Consider the following 21568-nt stretch of genomic DNA (forward strand, 5'->3'; position numbering starts at 1 on the left):
ACAATTGTGTGCTAGGATGAAAACAGGAGGACAACTTTAAACCCCTGCTACGTTTTATTTTTCGTAAGTCTAACTTCTGACATCTGATCTTTATTTAGTTTGACAGGATGAGTCTGTGTATATAAACCAAATCCAGGATCAGTTAGCACCATGTCACCCGGGTTGCCAGATGTCACGTATTCGTGCTACTGTGGTATTATTGTTGAAATTTGAAAGAATTATATCAAATTGTGATTTTTCCTTCATGGCTCTCTGCAGTTTCCATACTTACAAAACCCCTATCACTCTGAAGGAGCTTTAGGATCTCAGTCAGTAAAATGTAAGTCAGTAGTGGCATCAAACCAGTGCAAGTTAACACAATTAGAAATATATATTATTGGCATTCAGGAAGTAAATACAAGGCATTTTATATCCAACAGCCTACTAAATATTGCTTCTAAGCAGTCATTGCATTTGTGATATGTGGCATTGCAGCATAGGGCCTAACAAAGGAAGCCCTGTGGCCCATCAGGCATATTATTGCACTGATGTATCCATTTTCTATAGGCATCTAGAGGAAGTTGAGGTTGTCGTTTTTAGATTTGGTTCCACGGTCCCATACCAGTAGTGCCAGGCAGTAACGAAGATGAGCCCTTTTCTTCTTTTGATTCAATAGATCAATCTTTAAACACGCCTTAGCGAAGAAGGAAGGAACATTTGAGCTGTCTGGCATTCTAAATGCTGCAGATTAGCATGCTATCCTAGCTTAGTAACACCCAGATTCAGCATCTCTGTCACTCCACTCACCCTGCACCCATCTGAGTCAGCAACAGCACTATTGTTAACTTAGCTCCCTTCCCTACTGTACTTCAAAGTGCTCTCAAACAGAGCCTGTTTGGAAATATTGGTTGCTATGGCGCAGGCTCCATCCTTCTCACAGGAGTCGTTTCGGAGCAAAGAGTTCAGAGGCCGTGAGGAGATGTCAGGCCATGAGAAGATTCAGTGCAATCCTTCACATAATTGAAGATCAGAGGGGGACAAGAAGAGGACATTTCTCCTTTTTAAGAGCAACAGATTCATGAAGATAAAGACAAAAACAGATAAGTACCCTGACAAGCACCCAAGGGAACACTGGGAACGAGAGGAATGCTGTGAAACAGTTTGGAACAGGAAACTGTGTCCAGAAACTGCATGATGGGTATTTGCTGATTTTGTTGAGGTTTTTCTCTCCAGAGTTAGAGTCTATGTGGAGCACAAAGAGCAGCAACACCTCTGAACTCAACACACTAATTTCTGCTTGAATGTAACTAAGAAAAAAACAACTCTTGATCTGCAGGTCAAATACTGAACATTCGGATTTTTTTTTACGAAATGCATGAAAACTAAACTGCAGCATGTTGATAGATGCACTTTTTTGAGCTGAATAAAAATCAGATAAAAGATTGATGCCTAGATGATGAAAATAGAATAATCTTGTTATTCCTTTTAAAGGTGTGGGATTCAAAACGACAACCTCTATTAAGGAACGTGAAGCACATTCATTTATCCCATGTGTTAAAATCCACAGTAACTGGCAGGTCAGACCTATCACCCAGGAAAAGCCTGACTGGTGCATCTCTACAACTCTTTTTCTCGCTTACAAGAAAGGTAAATTCAAAACAACTGCTGCCATCGCTATGAAAAAGCAGGAAAATTAGATTTCTTTCAAACCAATTTAGCTTAGCCAGCCACTTTAAAGAGCACAAACATGTACACAAATAAAATAACTCTGACAACAAACAGGGGTCCAAAAGAGACACACAAATAAGCTAAACAAACAACAAAAAACATTCATTGAAAATATGATAGAACACACAGAAGCCAGAATGGTCTCAAGAGTCTCTAAACATATGCAAAAGTACAGCAACAAGAAGTGATACAATTTGGCATGTGCACAAGGACAGGGCAGGAGAGCCCTTCCCCTGAAGATAAGACATCACAGCACAACAATCTATGACCAGGGGTCAGCAAACAGCAGAAGACAGAGCCACTTAAAGTTATTCTGACAGAGCGCTTACATTTTCAAATGTATTGAGAAGCTGAAAGACACAACAGATAGTGAAGCTCGACACACAAACGAAGCATCACCGAGCCGGCTCCAGAGCGCAACACAAAACTGTGACACAGGCTGCAACTCACCGTGTGGTATCCCCGGGCTACAGGCGGCTTTCCACTGGGGTACGGATCCACGGTGTCGATGATTGTCTGCCGCTCTCCTTTCTGGTTGATCTTCCGAAAGCGCCGCCGGGACTGTCTGTGCGAGGCTTGTCGCTGAAAGTACTCCTCATTTTCATCCATATAGTCAACCTGGGAGCGACAGATAGAAAGGGAGTGACTGTCTTCGTCTTCACTCACACCCAGACCCCCCCATCCCGTCAGAAGAAAAAAAAACTCCCTCATATCCTCCCGCCCCTCTGGTTGCGTAAAAATAGAAGTGTGTGTGTGTGGGGGGGGGGGGGGGAGAGGTTGTGTGGGGGTGTGTTGCACGGTGCACACCGACGTCAAAGGGTGCTCACATCCCAAAACAAGAGACGGAGACACACAGGGCTCGGTGAGGCATTTGGATGAGAGGAGTGAGCTAGAAGAGACGTGGAGAACACAGATAGACTGGCAGACATAAACACAAAACGATGAAGTCTGGTGGAGAAAAAGGCACCTAGAAACCTCATTTAATTATAAGTTAAAATTAGATAATATTGCCGTTTCTATTCATAATGAATGAGGAGATGGAGAAAAAACATGGAAAACTGGCACAGGATGGCTCTTATCCTACCAGGGAATCCTAAAATCTTTGTCAGTGGGAAGCTTTGGGTCAGGACGGGATGAGAAGTTTGAGTTGTTCTGTCTTTATATTTTGGTCCCAATCCTTATCTCTCTTGCTATTTTCATATTTCTTGCAGCTAAGCCTTTGGGATTATGCTGCTAAAAATCTCACTCAGCCTTACCAACGGCTGCCATGGCAACGGCAGCCGAGTTGTGTGCTAGCGAGGGCATAAAATCATGTTTGTGTGTCTAATTGCTCTCTCAGAGCTGTGAGTGTACAGTACAGATGCATCAGCAGTGTATGAACGTGCTCACATTTTGAGCTGCAGCTTCATGGAGCTGCGTGGAAGCTTCTCTCTATGCATTTCCACCCAGCTCTGTAATTATAAAATGGTTTGGCTTCTAAAATAGCAAAAGGCAACAAATTGTCAGCTAACAGCAAGCAGACAAGGGTGCTGGTGTTAATAAGAGGGTATCTGATAGAGCTCAACAGGAGTTGTCTTCTCATCTGCACTCATGGAGACAGCAATTATATGAAATGAAAATGTGCTGTGATTGCAGCAGTACAAGCCAGTTGTCATTTTTGCACACAGACAGCGTGCAGGTTATCTCTGATGGTTTTTCTTGTAAGGATGATGAAAGTAGGGCATGCTTCCACTTCCTTGAAAGAGTGCTGTGCTTGTTCAAGGGTGACATTTGTTTTGTGGTAAAACAATACTCTAAAAACCAAACCAGTTTAGTGAATTTAATTTCACTTTAAAGAGTGATCAGAAACATAACCCTATTTATTTTTCACAAAGCCACAGATCATAAAATACATCATTTATTAACACAACTCTCGTCCAAAGTAGAATGATGTATGGATGTGTAATGATGCAGTTACACAGTAATGCTCTGTATTTGGTATTGAAGACATTGACTGGAAATGCAACTGCAGTATTTACTAAGATTATGTCATATCCTTTTGCAGCTTTCTGCAGCTTTTTGGTGTCTTATGCAACAGTAAGCTGAATCTTCTTAGGCTCTGGCCTGACTCAAGTAAAGTTTATGAAAACTGTAGCTTTTGGTTAGCAAAAGAATCTGCTTTATTAAAACAGTGTTTACCTGTAGCATTTATAAATACTCTGTTATTTAGGAATCCCCCAAAACTGAAACTCATCTTTAAAAAGCTGAAGAACTTTGGAAACTTCTTAAGAAACCTGCAGCATGGTTTGATTCAAGTCTTAAGGTTTTAAACTGTGACATATTTGAGTCTGCAAGTTGAATGGTCAACAGTACTAATGCAGTGCATCAGAATATTAACAGACTTCCAGTTGCAGCTGCTTGAATATGTCTTCTGTCTTGGCAAAATCCTCAGAATGATTATGGAGTGACTTGAGGCCTCAGTTAGCTTCTGTTCAGCAGATGACTGCATCACGCTGCCAACTTGGCTGCTTACCCAGCTCTGAGGGGAATAATTCAACCATAACCCTTTACTTTTAGCAAATCCCCAATAAAAGAGGCAAAAATCGAAATTATCATTATTATAAATAATGAACAACTAGATCCTTTTTTCACAACATTCTAACAATAATTGTACTACATAAAAAAATTGAACAAATCTTTAATCTAAAGCAGAGATTCTTTTAAACGTTGAGCTAGTTCATGGTCAGGACACAGTATGACGCTAGTTTGACTCTACAGGTGGTAAGTGGATAACTGCGAGTTTAAGAGTAATCCATTAAGACATGATGCAACATACAAATATACTCATGTCCAGGTTAATGGGTTGCTATTAAGGTTTCAGTGGCTCTACAATGAACAAGCCATTACTGCTGGGACATCAGTCTTTAACTTTTAATTTATTTTATTATATTTTATTTAGTTAGTTAGTTAGGTAGGTAGGTAGGTAGGTAGGTAGGTAGGTAGAAACAAACAAACAAAGGAGGAAATAAAAGAAAGGGAACAATAAAGGAATGAATGAAACAGGATAGGGAATAAAGTGAGGAAACAAATATTTTCCATAATTACCTTTTTTTTTTTCCATAGTTATTTGTCCAGGAAAATAAATAAATCAAATAGCACACTTTTCCTGACAACATAGGAAGCTTGTCCTGAGCAGGAGGTTGAAAGTCAAAGAAATGAACTCACCACAATCATTTCTGAGGGTTCAAGGACGATGCATTCACATCCACGCCGAAGGCTGCCTGCTGATCGCTTCCCAAAACTAGATTAAAGAAAAAGAAATCATGAGTGCACCTTCAAGCAGCAGATTTTGCGTTAGCTAGCACAACATTCACATAGTCACAGATTTTTCTGTTCATCTTTAACTCTTTGACAGCCAAAATCAGGGGAGACTCCCATAAATGTTTGCATTAGCATATTTATAAGCAAATACAGGTTGTGGAATTTCTGGATGTAAAATCGGACACAGCAGCTTTAACTGGACAACACCTCCTTTCAGTTTCAGAAGGGAAATACCCGGTTCTGGAAAACTCCACTCTTATGACGTCAGTTTGGATAGTAAGCCTCGCTCGTAATGATCAGATAATTATTAGAAGCAGCACAGACCCAACATGTATTTAAAAAACGACTCTCAGCCATGGAAATTTTGAGCAAATGCAGATCGCAGTTGTGGGTATCGGGAAGAATGCCACCTTTGTTTAGAACACCTACTATCCAGAGAAATAAGAGATTCCTTGTTTGGTAGAATGTGACCCCCATCTTGTTTGTTTGCTCATTGTGTGGTTAGATAAACTCCAGGAGCTCAACAAATAGAGATCCCTTTGAGTTCGTGTATTAGACCCTTTCTGTAATGTTTTGCATCGCTTAGATACAGGAGATGAGGAAATACTTTTTTAATTCTAGTGCCTCTAAACCAACAGCATCCCAAACTTTAAAGCCTCAAGGCTTTTTTCAATGAAGACAAGTTGGCTGCAGTTTCTGTCTGATGGATCAAAACATGCCAATGATGAGACAGCTGTCCACCAAGAAGCTAAACCAGAAGATCGATTTAGTCTGAATTACGCAGAAGTTGTTACACATTTCTAAGAGCATTGTAGTTTATTAATTAAATTAAAAAACTACATTCAATTATAGAACCTTGCCTTTTGGAGGATGTTCTTATCCAGATGACAAGTAATTATGGGGCCCATTTGATTAGGAAAGGTTTTTTAAAATAGGATTGGTACACTGCCACTGCAGGAACCAGGACTAAATTAGAGTACCAGCTGGAAATCTACCCCAGAAAATAGTCCTAGCAGAGAAGTAGTACCTTACGTTTTACAACGTTTATATGCTGAGATAACAATAAAAACAATCACAAGTAATGTGGATCATTAACAGTTTTGAAGTTTGAAAGACACCAACACACTGCTGCTGTGTGTGTTGGTAGCGGTGGTTAATGCTCCTTTGGGACATCGCACTGGGTTTAACTTGTTAAATTATTTTCAGAGCGTAAACAAGTCATAGCTGTGAAACCCTGGTTGAAATCCCGACCAGAGTTCTGTTATCCTCTCACTCCAAGGGCAAGAACCAAGAAGAAAACTGTGTCAATGATTAGTTTGCTACAGATGCACCTTTCCATTATCAAGTGTGATCACTGCGACACAGTCATAAGCGACAGAATCATAAGTGCTCTTAATTTTCAAAACTGGAACTCCTGTCCTCTCCCTCACACAGCCTCTGGAGTTGGGGTCAACACAGTTCATTTAGGGTCCATTTATAGTCACACATTAACACTGTTTGGAGGGGCTTTCCTTGACTTTTAAACTATAACAACTATCAAACATTATAAGATAAATGTGGTCTGGATTCATGGTTTTTGATCCCATTCGGGCCTCTGCTGTGCAGAGGAAGATACTCTCTGCTTCAGTGGACATAATTTACATAAACAGCCCAGTTTTGGACCATATAGTGGAAACACACAACTGACGAGGTTCTGGGAAACCAAATTCCAAGGGAAAAATGGCTCAGTGTTAAATGCCGATGTAGACGATGTGGAAATAGTGGGACCCATATGGGTCCTAGATATGTTGCACAATTTAAAGTGATCTTTAAATGCACATTTCAGATCAACTTAAAACCTATATGCCCAACTGGTTTTGCCACTACGGACGGTAGTATTTAACCAAACAGGCTGCATATGAGAGGCCCATTGAGACCCAAGGCCAAAGTGCAGCCTGAGCAAAATTCATATGGGGCCCATTTTAACATGTTGGTACAATCGACTGAATGGCTTTCGGTAGGGAATAGTTTTTTATTGCAAAAATATGAAGACTTGACTATCAGAGCGATTATGCAGAGTAGTCCCTGGGTTCCATTTCAGGTGACTACCTCTTGAAGCTCATCAACAGAATGCCAAGAGTGTGTGGAGCAGTAATCAAAGCAAAAGGTGGCTACTTTGAAGAACCTAGAATATAAGACATATTTTCAGTTGTTTCACACTTTTTTGTTCAGTATATAATTCCACATGTGTTAATTCATAGTTTTGATGCCTTCAGTGTGAAGCTACAATATTCATAGTCATGAAAATAAAGAAAACTCTTAAAATGAGAAGGTGTGTCCAAACCTTTGGTCTGTACTGTATGTGTACAGTCTGTAATCACATAACTCCACCCCATTGAGTCTGCGACAAGAGTAAAAGAGAAATTTCAAATATTGAAGCAGAGGTAGAGCTGGTCGAGGAGGGGAGAGGAGCAGCTTATTTCCAAAGCAAGTGGGTTCTGCAAGGACAATGTTGAACAAAAGACTGTGGCGACAAGGTTCATCTCGGGGAGTGGGGGGGTCTGCGGTGGCGGGTCCGGCTGGTAGTGGTTAGGTTAGTGTTACCGTTCATTACAGAGCTCAATATATCATGATATTCATTTTAGGCCATATCGCCCAGCCCTACCGGCCACCCTCACTGTAGACTTCCTTTCATATCAAAACACACCGATGCAATATTTTAAATGTAAAGATTACTTTAATGTGCAAGAAGTATTTATAGCATCTACTTAGTACCCGGAGAGCTGTATGACAGGCAATCAAATATCAATTTTTTAAATCTACTTTTATAAATCTATCTTTTTTTCTTCTACTTTGTTGTCTAAACTCATAAACTAAGCGTTATAAGGATGCTTAAAATATTTTTGCATAACTAATGCAAACTTTGAAATCTCAGGTAAGTAAAGGCGCCCACAGATGAAGTGAGCACTGGTGTGTGTCTACCTGTACTCAGGGGACAGAGGTGGCAGCTTTTATCAATCACCCCAATGAGAGCAGACCTCAGGCCCAGCATGGTCTGAATGCTTCAGAGCCATGGGCTTGTTTCGGCATGTTCTAGGTAGAGCATGGTCATGCTGGGAAATAATCATCAGCTGGCAGACGTCTAAATATCACTTTGAAAAAGAACCGACAATGATTTTTGTGCTTTAGTATAATTTCTACAAGTAGATGTTGCTGGCTTTGCTGTTCTCTTTCTAGAAGCTTCTCAGAAGCCTTTTTTAGATTTCTGGCAACTTTTGTCTGCTTATTTATTGTTCACGGACCGAACTTTTTTACCAGCTCACTTTGATAACTCAATAAATGAACAAGCAAATAGATATGTGCCAAGAAGCTTGTGTTAAATCAAAGAGAACATGAGCGGCTGTGAGGATGAGAGGCTGCCTCAGACTGAAGGTAACGAGAGGGTTAATGCTGATTGTTGCCGTTTGCTTTGCCTGAGCGTCTGTCTAATGCTGTTGTAACTCTGCGTATATTCCCTGACAAACACAAGCCTGAATTCCACCACAGGACAAAACACACCAATACGAAGAGCTTACTCAGTACTTTAATTGCAGTTCTCGCAAGAAGACAAATGCTGTAATTCTTTTGCAACTAGTTTCCAGCACTGCTGATCTGTCAGATAGGCAGTGGCTTTACAGGAGGGAAGGAGTGCTTTGATACAGTCTTATGGATGTTAAGAGTCACCACCAGCACACATCCTCCCCTCTGCTGAATCTGCTGCAGGGGAAAAAAAAAAAAAAAAAAGTGTTTTTACTCATACACGTATCACAAACACATCAGGCCACCGAGTGCAAACAGCAAAGTGACATGTTCAATCATGCTCCTCTATTGCAGTCCTGACATTAGTAATCCAGTCCTCAATTTTACATGAAAAATAAACTCACAGCTGCCAATGTGAGATATTAAAGAAGGGATTATGGAAGTGCAGAGTGGGGGAGGAACACTAAAGTGTCTTGTTCGGAGATTAAAGCTTGTAGTGCTCCAGGATTAGTCATGAAACTAAAATATCTTACAAAAGCATAAATTATGTGAACAAACAAATGTAAATCGTAGATAGGGATGTAGGCATCCCTGTAAAAATCAGCACAGTTACAACAAAGTCTGACCAATATAAATATTAGATTTATCACCAGGACTGATGATGCTGAAGTCTGTGGATGGATGACTTCCCACAGATAACCAAGAAATGAGGCGTTCGGGCTGACGTGAGCTCTGTGTTATCATTCCTGAGAACAATGGCAGGGAAACGGCCCTAACCAGATAGGAAAGTGAATAACCTAAGAAATATGTCAGAATTAAATCACCACTGTCGTATTTTTAGTACCACAATGTTGCAATCTTTTTTATTGTTTCAACAAACACTGAGAAACTGAATCAATCTGCTTGACTTTAGTGACATTTAAGATCAATTTTAGGACAGAAGACTCAAATTAGCCCGTTAAAGAGATATTCACAATGCTAGTACCAGCATCCTCACAACATTCCACAGCTGACACTGTGTTGACAAACTGCATCTCATCCACAACAAGGCAGAAAATAATAATAATAATCATCATCTTTGTTGGTCATGGCACATGTACATTACAACAAAATTTGTCCTCTGCATTTAACCCATCCCTTACAGGGAGCAGTGGGCTGCCATTGTGCAGCGCCCGGGGAGCATTCTGGGGCTAAGGGTCTTGCTCAGGGACCCAGAGTGGTAATCTGTGGGATACGAACCTGGCCCCTTGTGTCCCCTCTGGAACACAAACCTCCTGTTCTAACCACTAGGCCACCACACCCCTCAAAATGGGCCCTGCTGACGATTGTGAGGGGAGCTGAAAGGTGATTAGAGGATCTCTGGTTTCAGTCCAGGATCTGTTTTAGGGTCGCTGCAGGAACCAGGCTCTAAACATCAGAGAGACTCCACACACCCTCTCAATGGACAGCTGCAATCAGGGAAACAATAGCGAACATGGCTTTCTACCGCATGCTGCTGAAAAGGCAGAACTGCTGTGAGGTTTTTGTGCTTTACATTATTGCATTACAAAAATAAAACAGTGTAATAAAATAGTATTTTTTGCAACAGATCGCTGTTACAGCTGTCGCGTTTTGTTGCATGCTAATTAATGTATTTATCAAAATATGATTGAGAAGTCAGCCATCATTAAAACTATACATTCAACATAATATTGCTTATTGTAGAGCAAAGGTAAACGGCAATCCAACAGAATTTGAATGTAGAAATACAGACATTGTTTTAGCTCTAGCTTTTTATCTCAAATAAAGGCACTTTCATTGCAAAGCTTAAAGCATTTCAATCAACCACTTATCCTTTATTATCAGAAGTTAAATGAATTAAAGAATAGAAACTGATCTGCTGCTTCAGTTCAGTCATGAGGCACTGGTCACTGGGATTTGGCAAACATCTCCTCTGCCTTGGTGGCCTTTTGCATTCCGGTCTGTAACACAAAAAACCTACACATCTGAAATGTCATTCCACAGGGATTGCTAACCTTACACTTTGCCAGATTTTTAGACCACTACATTCTAAGGAGAACCAGGATTAGATTCCCTGGTTATGCAACACTTTGGGCTGAGAGCAGAGAAAGGCGGGGATGATGGAGGAGGGAGGAACAGACTGGTTTGAAGTGCTCTGGAGCATCTATACCAGCTGCAGCTGACCAGTCATCCACCTTGCAAAGATGAACAGAATTCTCTGGAGTAACATCATGGTCAGATCACATGCAGAGCCTAAACTTTACCCTGTCAGCCCCCGAAATAGAAGTTAACACTAAAGCAAAGAATGTCCGGATGACTCCAAACTTTAACTTCCCAAAATACAACTTTACTGACACCGCGAGGAGGAGGAGAAAAGGGAACTGGAGAAGTCAGTTTATAAAAACTAAAGGAGCTCTTCTAACTGGTTTTAACTGTTCAAAGACACATTCATTACCAATGTATCTTTAACTGGCAACATATCCAACAAATTTACCCCTACAGCAATAGGACTGTCTTTTGTTATGGTTTCAAAGTTGTCAAAAGTTGTATATCACCCTCCAAGCGTAAGGAGCACACACCCATTTCTGGCTGCACGCTCCTCAGACTGACAAATCCAAAATAACATCAAAGCCATGCTTCACATTCCAGACATGCCTGCATTACAGCTACCAGCTCCCAGCTCCCAGCGTGGAGACAAGCCTTACTTTTAACTTACCACCCTGAACTCCGGAGTGCTTACGCAAAGCTGTATTAAGAGGGATAATCATGTGTTTACGTTAAATTAGATTGCAGAAGCTGAAGCTGAAGCTGCTGTAGTCTGAGCACTCACCCCTGTCACACCAAACTGCTCCCTGAGTGACACAGGCACCTGGGAAGATAACAAGATCCTGCCTTAAAATATCCTCTTCTGATAGTCAAGAGAAAGTCCCAAACATTCGTTTCAGGTCCCGGGACTAATGTGGGACTGCGGCATATCGTCCTGCACACACCCCACTGCTGCCATCTGAGATTTGCACTCTGAGAAATGGGAGTGTGTGGCTCTGAAAGTGTGTGTGTGTGTGTGGATCAGCTCATGTCCAATAGCTCTGCCCCCTTTCTCTTACGCCCTGCCTCTCTCAGCGTAATGTGGAACGTAGACAACAGACAGCATTCCAGCGTACGACTCACTTCCTGCTACAGTTACAAATGCATGGGAGGGAGGACAGTTTGTTCTCAGTGACTATTTATGTTGTGGTTGGGTGTAGACCTCATGTCCTCAGTAAAAATTACTCACTTCATTAAGTATTTCAGTTTAAGGTCAATGAAATTCTTCGACTTTTTATTGGGCAGGCATAAGGGATAAAATCGAATTTTTGATTTCACGATTTCGCGTCTTGATTAACAATAATCAAAACTGGATTATCTTAATGCTAATTTTTGACCTGAATATGAGGAATAAGGAACTTGGACGTGCATAAGTGCTGCAACAGGAATGTTTATGGTAAACATAATGTGGCATAAACTGCAGATTACATCAATAACCTATTTACAATCGCATCGTGGCCTTCTGCATTGTAATCAAATAGAAATCATGAAGTGACAAGAGATTCCCCTCCTTAGTAAAAGGCATGGACCAGTTAACCTGTATGAAGATATGACAAGGTTAAAGTTATGGTTGCTACTAGAGGTACACCAATCAATAAGCCAGAAAATAGGGAATTGACCATTTTACACATTATCAGCTCTGATGAGGAGTCTGATTTTTTTTCATATTCATGAATCAAATCAAAGCTAAATACTCCCATTATTTTCGGTATCTAAACACTTTAACAAAGAGCAGGTACTTCAGTTGGAATAAAAATAAATATTTGATAAAGGTTAGTGACATATTCTTTCATCTATTCTTTCATGCAGATGGAACAACTAGAATTCCTTTACTCCTTCCAAACTATTACCTCCATCAAGAAGTGCTCCCTCTCCACCACCTGCCGCTGTGCAATACCGGCCAGCTGGGTGAAAGACTACATGTTTCTCTTGCTTACAAATAAAATCAGCTGTTTGAAATGCCTTTGGTAAAACAAGCACACTGTCATGCTGTGGAGACTGAAGAGGCAGCGTCCATCACCCTTATTAAAGGTAACAGGTAACACTGTGCATCAAAATGGTCCTGGGTTCGAATCCATACCTCGGGTCTTTCTGCATGGAGTTCGCATGTTGTCCCCATGCATGTGTCTGTTCTCTTCGGGTCCTCTAGCTTCCTTCCATATTTCAAAATCGTGACTGTTACGTTATGTGATCTCTATTGCTTCACATGCCTGAAGTTCGGCAAGCATTATTAAACTCAACTTGCTTTAACTGTTTGTTATGAACAGGATCAACTTTGGTCCAATCAGATGATAAATTCTACTTACCCATTTTTCCAAACAGGTGGCTGAATTTAATACGCTGGGTTGACCTTCCTCCGCTATCCAAGGTGCTGATTTATTTAGGAGCTGGAATTTAGGATGCTCATGAATGTAAGAGTTGATTTTCAAGAAACATTTGGTTCAGATGGCTGAAGGTTCTAGAGGCGTTCTGCTAATAATGAATGTACTCAGCAACACAAAGGGAGGGAAGTAAAACCATAACAGGGTTAATAAAGCTCATAATACAGGGAAATTCACTCTTTCAAACATTGAGAAGTTGTTCAAAATGTAACAATCAAAACAATTATTCTTGTATTACTCAGTCCATAACAAAAGACTATGAACTTTCTAAATTTAGCAATAAACCAATTCTGTAAGTTTTCTGAAGCAAACAGGATTGCTTACAACAACAGCAAGTCTGTGTCACATGTCAAAGGATGGAAAAAAATCAGGATCTAAAAATATCATGGCAATCATGACCTGAAATCAATAATTCCAAAAATAAATTAATAATATACTCTGAATACAACTGTTATTGGATGCAGGTATAAAACCTGACACACCATACTGACAAAACATGTAAGTATTCAGTGAATGTTTAGTCAGATAAGCTGTAAAGCGTAGGAGCAGCCGGCTGTACTCGGCAAACAGACCATGTATACAGCAGAGTTCAGTAAATACAAGGGTTGGACAATGAAACTGAAACACCTGGTTTTAGACCACAATAATTTATTAGTATGGTGTAGGGCCTCCTTTTGCGGCCAATACAGCGTCAATTCATCTTGCTCCTGACTTGCTCCTCCAAAACACCCCAAAGTGGATCAATAATATTTAGATCTGGTGACTGTGCAGGCCATGGGAGATGTTCAACTTCACTTTCATGTTCATTCAACCAATCTTTCACCAGTCTTGCTGTGTGTATTGGTGCATTGTCATCCTGATACACGGCACCGCCTTCAGGATACAATGTTTGAACCATTGGATGCACATGGTCCTCGAGAATGATTCAGTAGTCCTTGGCAGTGACGCGCCCATCTAGCACAAGTATTGGGCCAAGGGAATGCCATGATATGGCAGTCCAAACCATCACTGATCCACCCCCATGCTTCACTCTGGGCATGCAACAGTCTGGGTGGTGCGCTTCTTTGGGGCTTCTCCACACCGTAACTCTTCCAGATGTGGGGAAAACAGTAACGGTGGACTCATCAGAGAACAATACATGTTTCACATTGTCCACAGCCCAAGATTTGTGCTCCTTGCACCATTGAAACCAACGTTTGGCATTGGCATGAGTGACCAAAGGTTTGGCTATAGCAGCCTGGCTGTGTATATTGACCCTGTGGAGCTCCCGACGGACAGTTCTGGTGGAAACAGGAGAGTTGAGGTGCACATTTAATTCTGCCGTGATTTGCGCAGCCGTGGTTTTATGTTTTTTGGATACAATCCGTGTTAGCACCTGAACATCTCTTTCAGACAGCTTCCTCTTGCGTCCACAGTTAATCCTGTTGGATGTGGTTCGTCCTTCTTGGTGGTATGCTGACATTACCCTGGATACTGTGGCTCTTGATGCATCACAAAGACTTGCTGTCTTGGTCACAGATGCGCCAGCAAGACGTGCACCAACAATTTGTCCTCTTTTGAACACTGGTATGTCACCCATAATGTTGTGTGCATTTCAATATTTTGAGCAAAACTGTGCTCTTACCCTGCTAATTGAACCTTCACACTCTGCTCTTACTGGTGCAATGTGCAATCAATGAAGACTGGCTACCAGGCTGGTCCAATTTAGCCATGAAACCTCCCACACTAAAATGACAGGTGTTTCAGTTTCATTGTCCAACCCCTGTAAATAAACTACATTATCAAAAGTATTCGCTCCTCTGCTTTCACACACACATGAACTTGAGTGACCTCCGATTCCTAATTGCCGGGGTTAAATATGATGTCATCCCACTGTTTGCAGCTTTCCACAAGGTTCAAGAATTTTTATCTGTCATTGCAGAATTGCATTTGTGAGGTCAGGCACTGATGTTGGACATGAAGGCCTGATTTCCAGTCTGCGCTCTAATTCATCCCATCGGTGGTCTGTGGAGTCATGTCAGTCATTTTGTTCCAAAGTAAACTCACTCACCCGTGTCATTATTGGCCTTGCTTTACGCACAGTAATGTTGGAACAGGAACCCCAAATTGTTCCTACAAAGTTGGGCGCATGAAATGTCAAAAAATGTCTTGGTGAGGATTATGTCCTTACCCATAATCCCCTCTCCGCCAAACTTTGGACTCGAAACAAGTCTTCAGCCAGCTTCCAAATCGAGACAAAGAAGCATCCTCACTCATCACTCCGAGGTGAGTCCAGTTCCGGTGTGTTTTAAATAGGTTTCTCAAAATAAAAACTTTAAAAATATATATTAATAACAGTTTTTTAATCCACGGCAAGATTGTTTTTAATGGAATAGAGTTCTTAATAATACATTTTAAAACAATATGTCTAATTGAGCTGTAACAATATTTTGGTTTTAAACTTTTTCTAAAGGATTTGTGTACAAAATTAACACTTAATGGCCAGCTCTGTTCCACTTTCTGATAAGTTGGAGGAAAACTGACAGCAGATCTCTGAGGGAGCTTCAATATTTCATCTCACCAACTAAAGCACAGAGGTGGTATGGGAACACATGCAGACCAGATCCAGGACAAATGTGCAGCCCCTTTAACAACTGTTACAAGAAATGGTTTCAGGCTGTCATGGTTGTCAAGACGGAGAAGTTACGATTATTACAGACACTTTAATAACCCGCCGTAAAAAGCAGCTTCATAATGATTTGTTGAGCTTCAATAATAAGACATAATGTCTCTTAAACAAACTTAACAGACCTTGCACCTGAGCTTGCTTCAAATCTATCACCCACCCATAAAGACTAATTCATAAGTTGTATTTTATTTCACACATGGGTGAAATTAGGCACACAACTTCTTCACTTAACGGCTGAATCATTCATCTTCCCCCAGATCAGATCTCACTACAGCTACCAGGGAGGAGAGATGGAGGCACTGAGAGAAGGATGGAGCAGTATCAGGGTTTCAAGCTTGCTGTCAGTCTGGATCTTAAGAGCCATTTCTGGGCACGGTCTGCCTGAAACCCAATTCCAGCACATCTTTAAAAGCTTCAGAAAGTCCCACTGGACTCAATTCAGTTCCTCGTGTCACAACCAATTTCCCCTCCGAGCCATTTTGCCCTCACCAGTGCTCTTCTTAATAGACTAGACAAAGGATCGTGATTTTGCTTCCTGGTGCCAATTCAGAGAAGCATTTAATGAGGAAAAGTTTTTTTAAAAAGAAGGAAACATGACAAAAATTGTATAGGTAATGGTTTAGGAAACTGTATAAATGTTAGCTAACTGTAACTGGGATGATGCCCACTATTAATCCTCAAGTCTCACAGTTAGACCCAAGACATGTTGTGACATTCACATAAAATGACCAAATATTTATTGATTGGGAATCAACTTTCTTGCACTGGTATGAAACCAAACTTTTCCTGTTTTAAATTATTTTCTCCTTATCTTTTGAACTGAAAGTCTGCTTTGTCATTTAGAGCTAAGCAAGTTTTTTGGCCTTGACGTCATTGAAGGCTGTGAATCACAAGGCGCCATGATGCCTGATTCATTTCAAATCGTTTAGTTGTCATTCAACTCAGAAAAGATTTTTGCAGCAGAAATGAGCAAGTAGAACAAAAACTAAAACCAGGGTTGAAAAGATTTCTCATCAAAGTATCATTTCTCATTGGGAAGATGGGTCAGCCACGATTTAAAAAAATCACATGTTACTGGTTAGAAAAAACACGTCCCCAACATTTCAAAGCCAGCTAAATAGAAAAGTGTAAGACTTAAAGTCAAAATACCAGTTTGTTCTTTTGTCACGATATAAAATTGAGCAGCAAGTCTCCAGACAGACCATCTAATAAATCATGGTAGCTAGAATGTAGCATGAATGAATGCTCTTTTCCATGGTTTTTACATTTTATGTGAATGCATCAGCAAAATACAACGTTGGCTGATATTTGTAGATCATCTTAACAAAACAATCAACAGCAGCTTTCTCCAAAGTCCAGAATGTTTTTTCCATAATAATTAACACCAATGCAAATTTTTCTCTTGGTGTTCGAGCCAAATGAATGAGTTAGATAGAAGCTTCTGACGGTGTACAAAGAATGTAACTCCTCCAACAACCGCAGTTTAGCACATGGTTGTTGTGGATTTTTAGAGCCAAATGACATGTTGCCGTGGTACAACTAACTACAGATGGAGTTAAGACCAGAACATACTTCTCTGTGTCCGTGAACTCAAGCAGATTGGTCCTTAGTCCTCAATAACCACATGTGTCATTGATATAAAGGATTCTGGTGATACAGTTTTTTGGATATAAATTTGTTAAATTTTGAGAAACAACAAATTTCCCACTTGTGTTTTTGATAGGGTGAACAAAATAAAGAAGACACAAAACAATGGATTTATAAAACATTCAACTATTATATCTCAACGATTTTTCACCAAACTACAGATAATGGTTAGAATCCTGAGCTGGATTTAACACGTAACCCCCAGCAAGCAAAGGCAAACAAAACTATTTAATAATAGGTGAAATGCAACATGCTAAAATGTTGTTTTTATCAACTTTTGTTGGCATTTTGTTTTTCAATGAGGTCCCCATTGCTCTACCCTAAATGATAAAACTCTAAAATGCTCATCAAGCAGTTCATGCATCACAATTAGAATTTCAAACAAAATGCAGAAACTTAAGAGCTGCAAAAGAAATCACTTAGCGCTACAGCCAACAATAAGCTCAATATTCATGCATAACATTTTTATAGAGCATGCAGTAGCTCAGTTATTTTGCAACCAACGCTTTGTAAACACTTTAGGGACTTTTACGGTAACTGATGTCAGACATTTACTTTAATCTGCCAATACCTGCTTATTATTTTCTGGCATCCTAGTCACACTTTCATCTTGGTAAAACTGAGAAGATTTGTTTTAGACTGGATCAGCATTTCTGATCAAACTTTGTGTTTTTTAAATTCCTCCCATGTTTATAAGAACCCAAAGAATGACCACTTAAGACCCCGCTGTAGAGCTGAAAGAGTTCTGCTCCACTGGCCAAAGAGTCAGTTTCCAGCTATGAGTGGCAGTAGGTGTGTTATGCAAGGCTGAAGGATAAAACGATCATTGTTTCCAAGTCGCCCACAGATAAAGTTCACATTTCATAGCTCCTGTTGTGAAATCCCAACTCTGGGTTTTGAGTCCAGTGATGCTGATCAGTGCTGAGGCTCAGAGTTTTTAAATTTTCTGAAGACTGATATAAATTTCTCTACTTGTCTTCCTTATATTGCTTTGTGGTAAAAAAAAAAAAAAAAATTTTGAATGTTTGGTGATCTTACCTGCTTCTTGGAAGAAACATGGACTCCTTAATGAAAACCGAGCCTGATAACAGGATATACCAGCAGTTTCCAACATCATCCGGGCTGGGAATCACAAGCAAATGTTCCAATTAATACAAAGAAAAAGAGAGGAAAACAACATTCCTATATTAGTTTACACAAATACATTGAAATAGTAAAGCCCAGGTGTGTAAGAGATTTCAACTTATTAGGCAGATAATTAGCAATACTTCAGTACAGTTGCAATCGTTTTGACTTGTTATTCAGTCCTTTTCATCACTCATAGCAAGCAATATTAACTCTGGAGTCTTGAAAACTCTTTAAAGGGGACATTATCATGCACAATCCACATTTGGTTGTATACTTAGAGTCTGTAAGAATGCACAAACGTTGTATTTAGTCTCTCCAGGTGCTGCGTAGATATTCTTTTTGGGTTTCAAAAAAATTTTTTTGAACTAATATGTCACAATATTTGCTGTGAAACAGCTAAACAAGGTCCTGACGTTTTTTACTTTTTTTGTAGTCCAACTTATGTTGGTATGCCGAAGCTGCAAGTGGATACGTCTAAATGTTTGGTTGTTGGTGGTATTACTCCACACAATTTACTACACCGTCCCCCAGCATCAGAACCTCTTCAAAGTGCCTGGTTAAATTGAATTCTTCATAGAAATGTTCCCCCAATGTTCATGGAGAAATTCCTCTTCGTCTGCGATTTGCTGAAAGACTTCATTTGATTAAGGGGTCGGTTCCTTCTGTCTATGGAAACGACAGATGCAGCTAAGTGGTATGCTGCAAATAATGCTAAAATGACAACAAACTTTATTTTAGACATGAATTTATTGTGTGTTGATATGATGTCCTGTCCACTGATCTGATAGCAGTAGCATCGTGCCTTCTGCTGATGTTAGTCCTGTGTGCTGCTATTTGCTCCTTGAGGACAGAACCGTACTGAATGCTTTGAATATTATTACAATAACAGTTTTGCATTGTTTTCGTCTTGTTTCTGCGGCGCTAGATAATTGTATCTCTATTATCAAACTACAAAAAGAGATGGCACCAAAACAGGTTGCTCTCAGACGCACCTCAGAACAGGTAAAATAAGAGCCTGTGGAGCAACACTAACAAGGAGTTCAGACCAAAGCATTGGAAGGATTTAAAAGCACGATTTGTCCCCTTTAATAGCTCCCCTTCTTCTGATCGGACAGTTTCTGCAGTTTCCACATGCAGGCTTGACGTTTCCAAACGGACCCATTCTAATGATCAACTCCATCACTTAAAATGAAGGCTGAATATGTGCGGCAGTACAAAACAAATGTAACCTTAATGAAGTGACCCCTGAAGGCAACTGGTGGAAATAGATTTTAGCTTCAGGTATCAATTAAAGGGGTTCAACACACATCAGACACACCACTAAGAATTGTTATTAATTTGATTATTTTAAATCACAATATAATACATTGAAATGTCTGGTTGTACATGAAAAATGTCAAACTTTCAAAGATACTTTTGAAAGCCATTTTTAAAGGCAAATTTTTCAATCTTATCTACAGTTTTGCCGTTATTAATAAAGTCATTTATCAAAAATATTAGAACAAAGCTACAAAAGAGCTTTGGAAATGTTAATATTAAGGAACAGCTGCAGCCCTTTTTCATAGTGAACTGCACATTTTCTCCTGGATCAAACATTTATAGATTGTCCTTTAAAATCCCCCTTTATATATGCTGTGTGAAAGTACAATGTCTAAAAGGAAGCAGAAAACCAAGAGAAGACTGCCTTGGAGACAGGCGGAGTGTACTATGGATGGACAAATACCACCCACACCCGTGGCCCTGCTGAAGGATGCAGACACTACACACATGAGCTCACACTGACCCTTGGTTGATGCAGGGGACAGTCTAATCCTTGCAAGAGAACAAATACATCCACAGAATAAACATCCACACAAAGAGAATGCTTTCTGTTAAATCATTTTTAATTATTCATTTTAAATCACAGACCTTTTTTTAAGGTTTGGAAAACATCTTGCAAGATCAAAATTTTATTCTACTACTACTTTCAATAAATTAAGGGTGTCAGGCTAGAATTTAACAGATTCATTTTAGCTCCTTTCTGATGCAACTTGTCCCTCATCCATAACTGCTACCACAAGCTACAGAGTAATAATCCCACAAGGTGCCATTTGTTTTGTTTTTTTTACCTCTGACACCATTTATGCAGGATTTTAATGAGTCGGTTAAAATACTGTAGCAGAAGTGATGTTAACCCAGTATAACCTGTTGTTTTTTTTACTTTGCTAATTTTTAAAAAGATGCAACTTTTTACCGCACTGGAGGGGCGGGGGGACTATTTTAAGAATGGTCTTGCTTTGTTGGGCCCTGTCAGTGTATGTGTTGCAGGGCAGCTCTTAGAAAACAAAGAGGAAGCAGACATTCAGAGAAGGAAGCATCAACATGACGTGCAATCCTGATACCATCTTTATTCAGTAATTGGACATAAATGCAGAAGCTTCAATAGATGTGGATAAAAATAGGCATTGCAGTAACATTCCAGCCTACCAGGAAAATCAAACAGCTGTTTTTCAGTAATGGCACCTTCCACTTTGTTTCTCTTGGTGCTTTGAAAGACAGCCCTCATCATCTGCACATTAAGCTAAAATTATTGCACTAGAAGATACTCTGGCAATGTTCTGGAAGCAGATTATCTAGTTTTTGCAGCACCTTTTTACAGTGACTTGCAAACGCATTCATTCATCCCTCTTGGGTTTGTCACACATTCAATGCGTTTATTTTTGGATTTCTGTGAAAAATCAACACCAAGCAGTCCATTATTGTGGAGTGGAAGGAGAAAAATCCATAGGTTTAAATCCTGGCATGAATTAGTATGTAATCCATGTATGCCATGTGTTCTTGTTCTTCCGCATCACAATTATGTGCTTCCTTGTGTTGATCTATTCCATAAAATGTGTTTATGTTTTTGGTTGGAACCTGGCAAGATGTAAACTAAGTTTAAGGCCTAAGTGGCACTTTTTAATTAAAACCAGACAAGGAAAGGAAAATCACACGAGTGACACTGGTTTGTGCTTTCAGAGAGGTAAAGGATGGGTGCACCTATTATACACCTGCTCCTACACAAGAGCATAAATTCACACCCAACACCTCTATGCTGCTGACTTGTTCTTTTTTAATCATGTCTCCCTCCTTCATCCACCTCCTTCTCTCCACACTTTTTCACAGAGCTCCTGGC

General features: G+C 40.0%; 1 protein-coding gene across 1 annotated transcript in view; it reads right to left on the reverse strand.

The window, feature by feature from the left end:
- rapgef2b (Rap guanine nucleotide exchange factor 2b) overlaps positions 1-21568 on the reverse strand; it is a 127360-nt gene that overhangs the window by 47397 nt on the left and 58395 nt on the right. The window contains exons 4-6 of the mRNA XM_047353149.1: positions 18325-18408; positions 4912-4987; positions 2158-2325 (exon numbers count right to left, since the gene is read on the reverse strand). Of these exons, the coding sequence (XP_047209105.1) occupies positions 2158-2325; positions 4912-4987; positions 18325-18408 (328 nt within the window). The remainder of the gene's footprint in view (positions 1-2157; positions 2326-4911; positions 4988-18324; positions 18409-21568) is intronic.

This window comes from Girardinichthys multiradiatus, chromosome 23 (assembly GCF_021462225.1).
Source record: "Girardinichthys multiradiatus isolate DD_20200921_A chromosome 23, DD_fGirMul_XY1, whole genome shotgun sequence".
NCBI lineage: Eukaryota > Metazoa > Chordata > Actinopteri > Cyprinodontiformes > Goodeidae > Girardinichthys > Girardinichthys multiradiatus.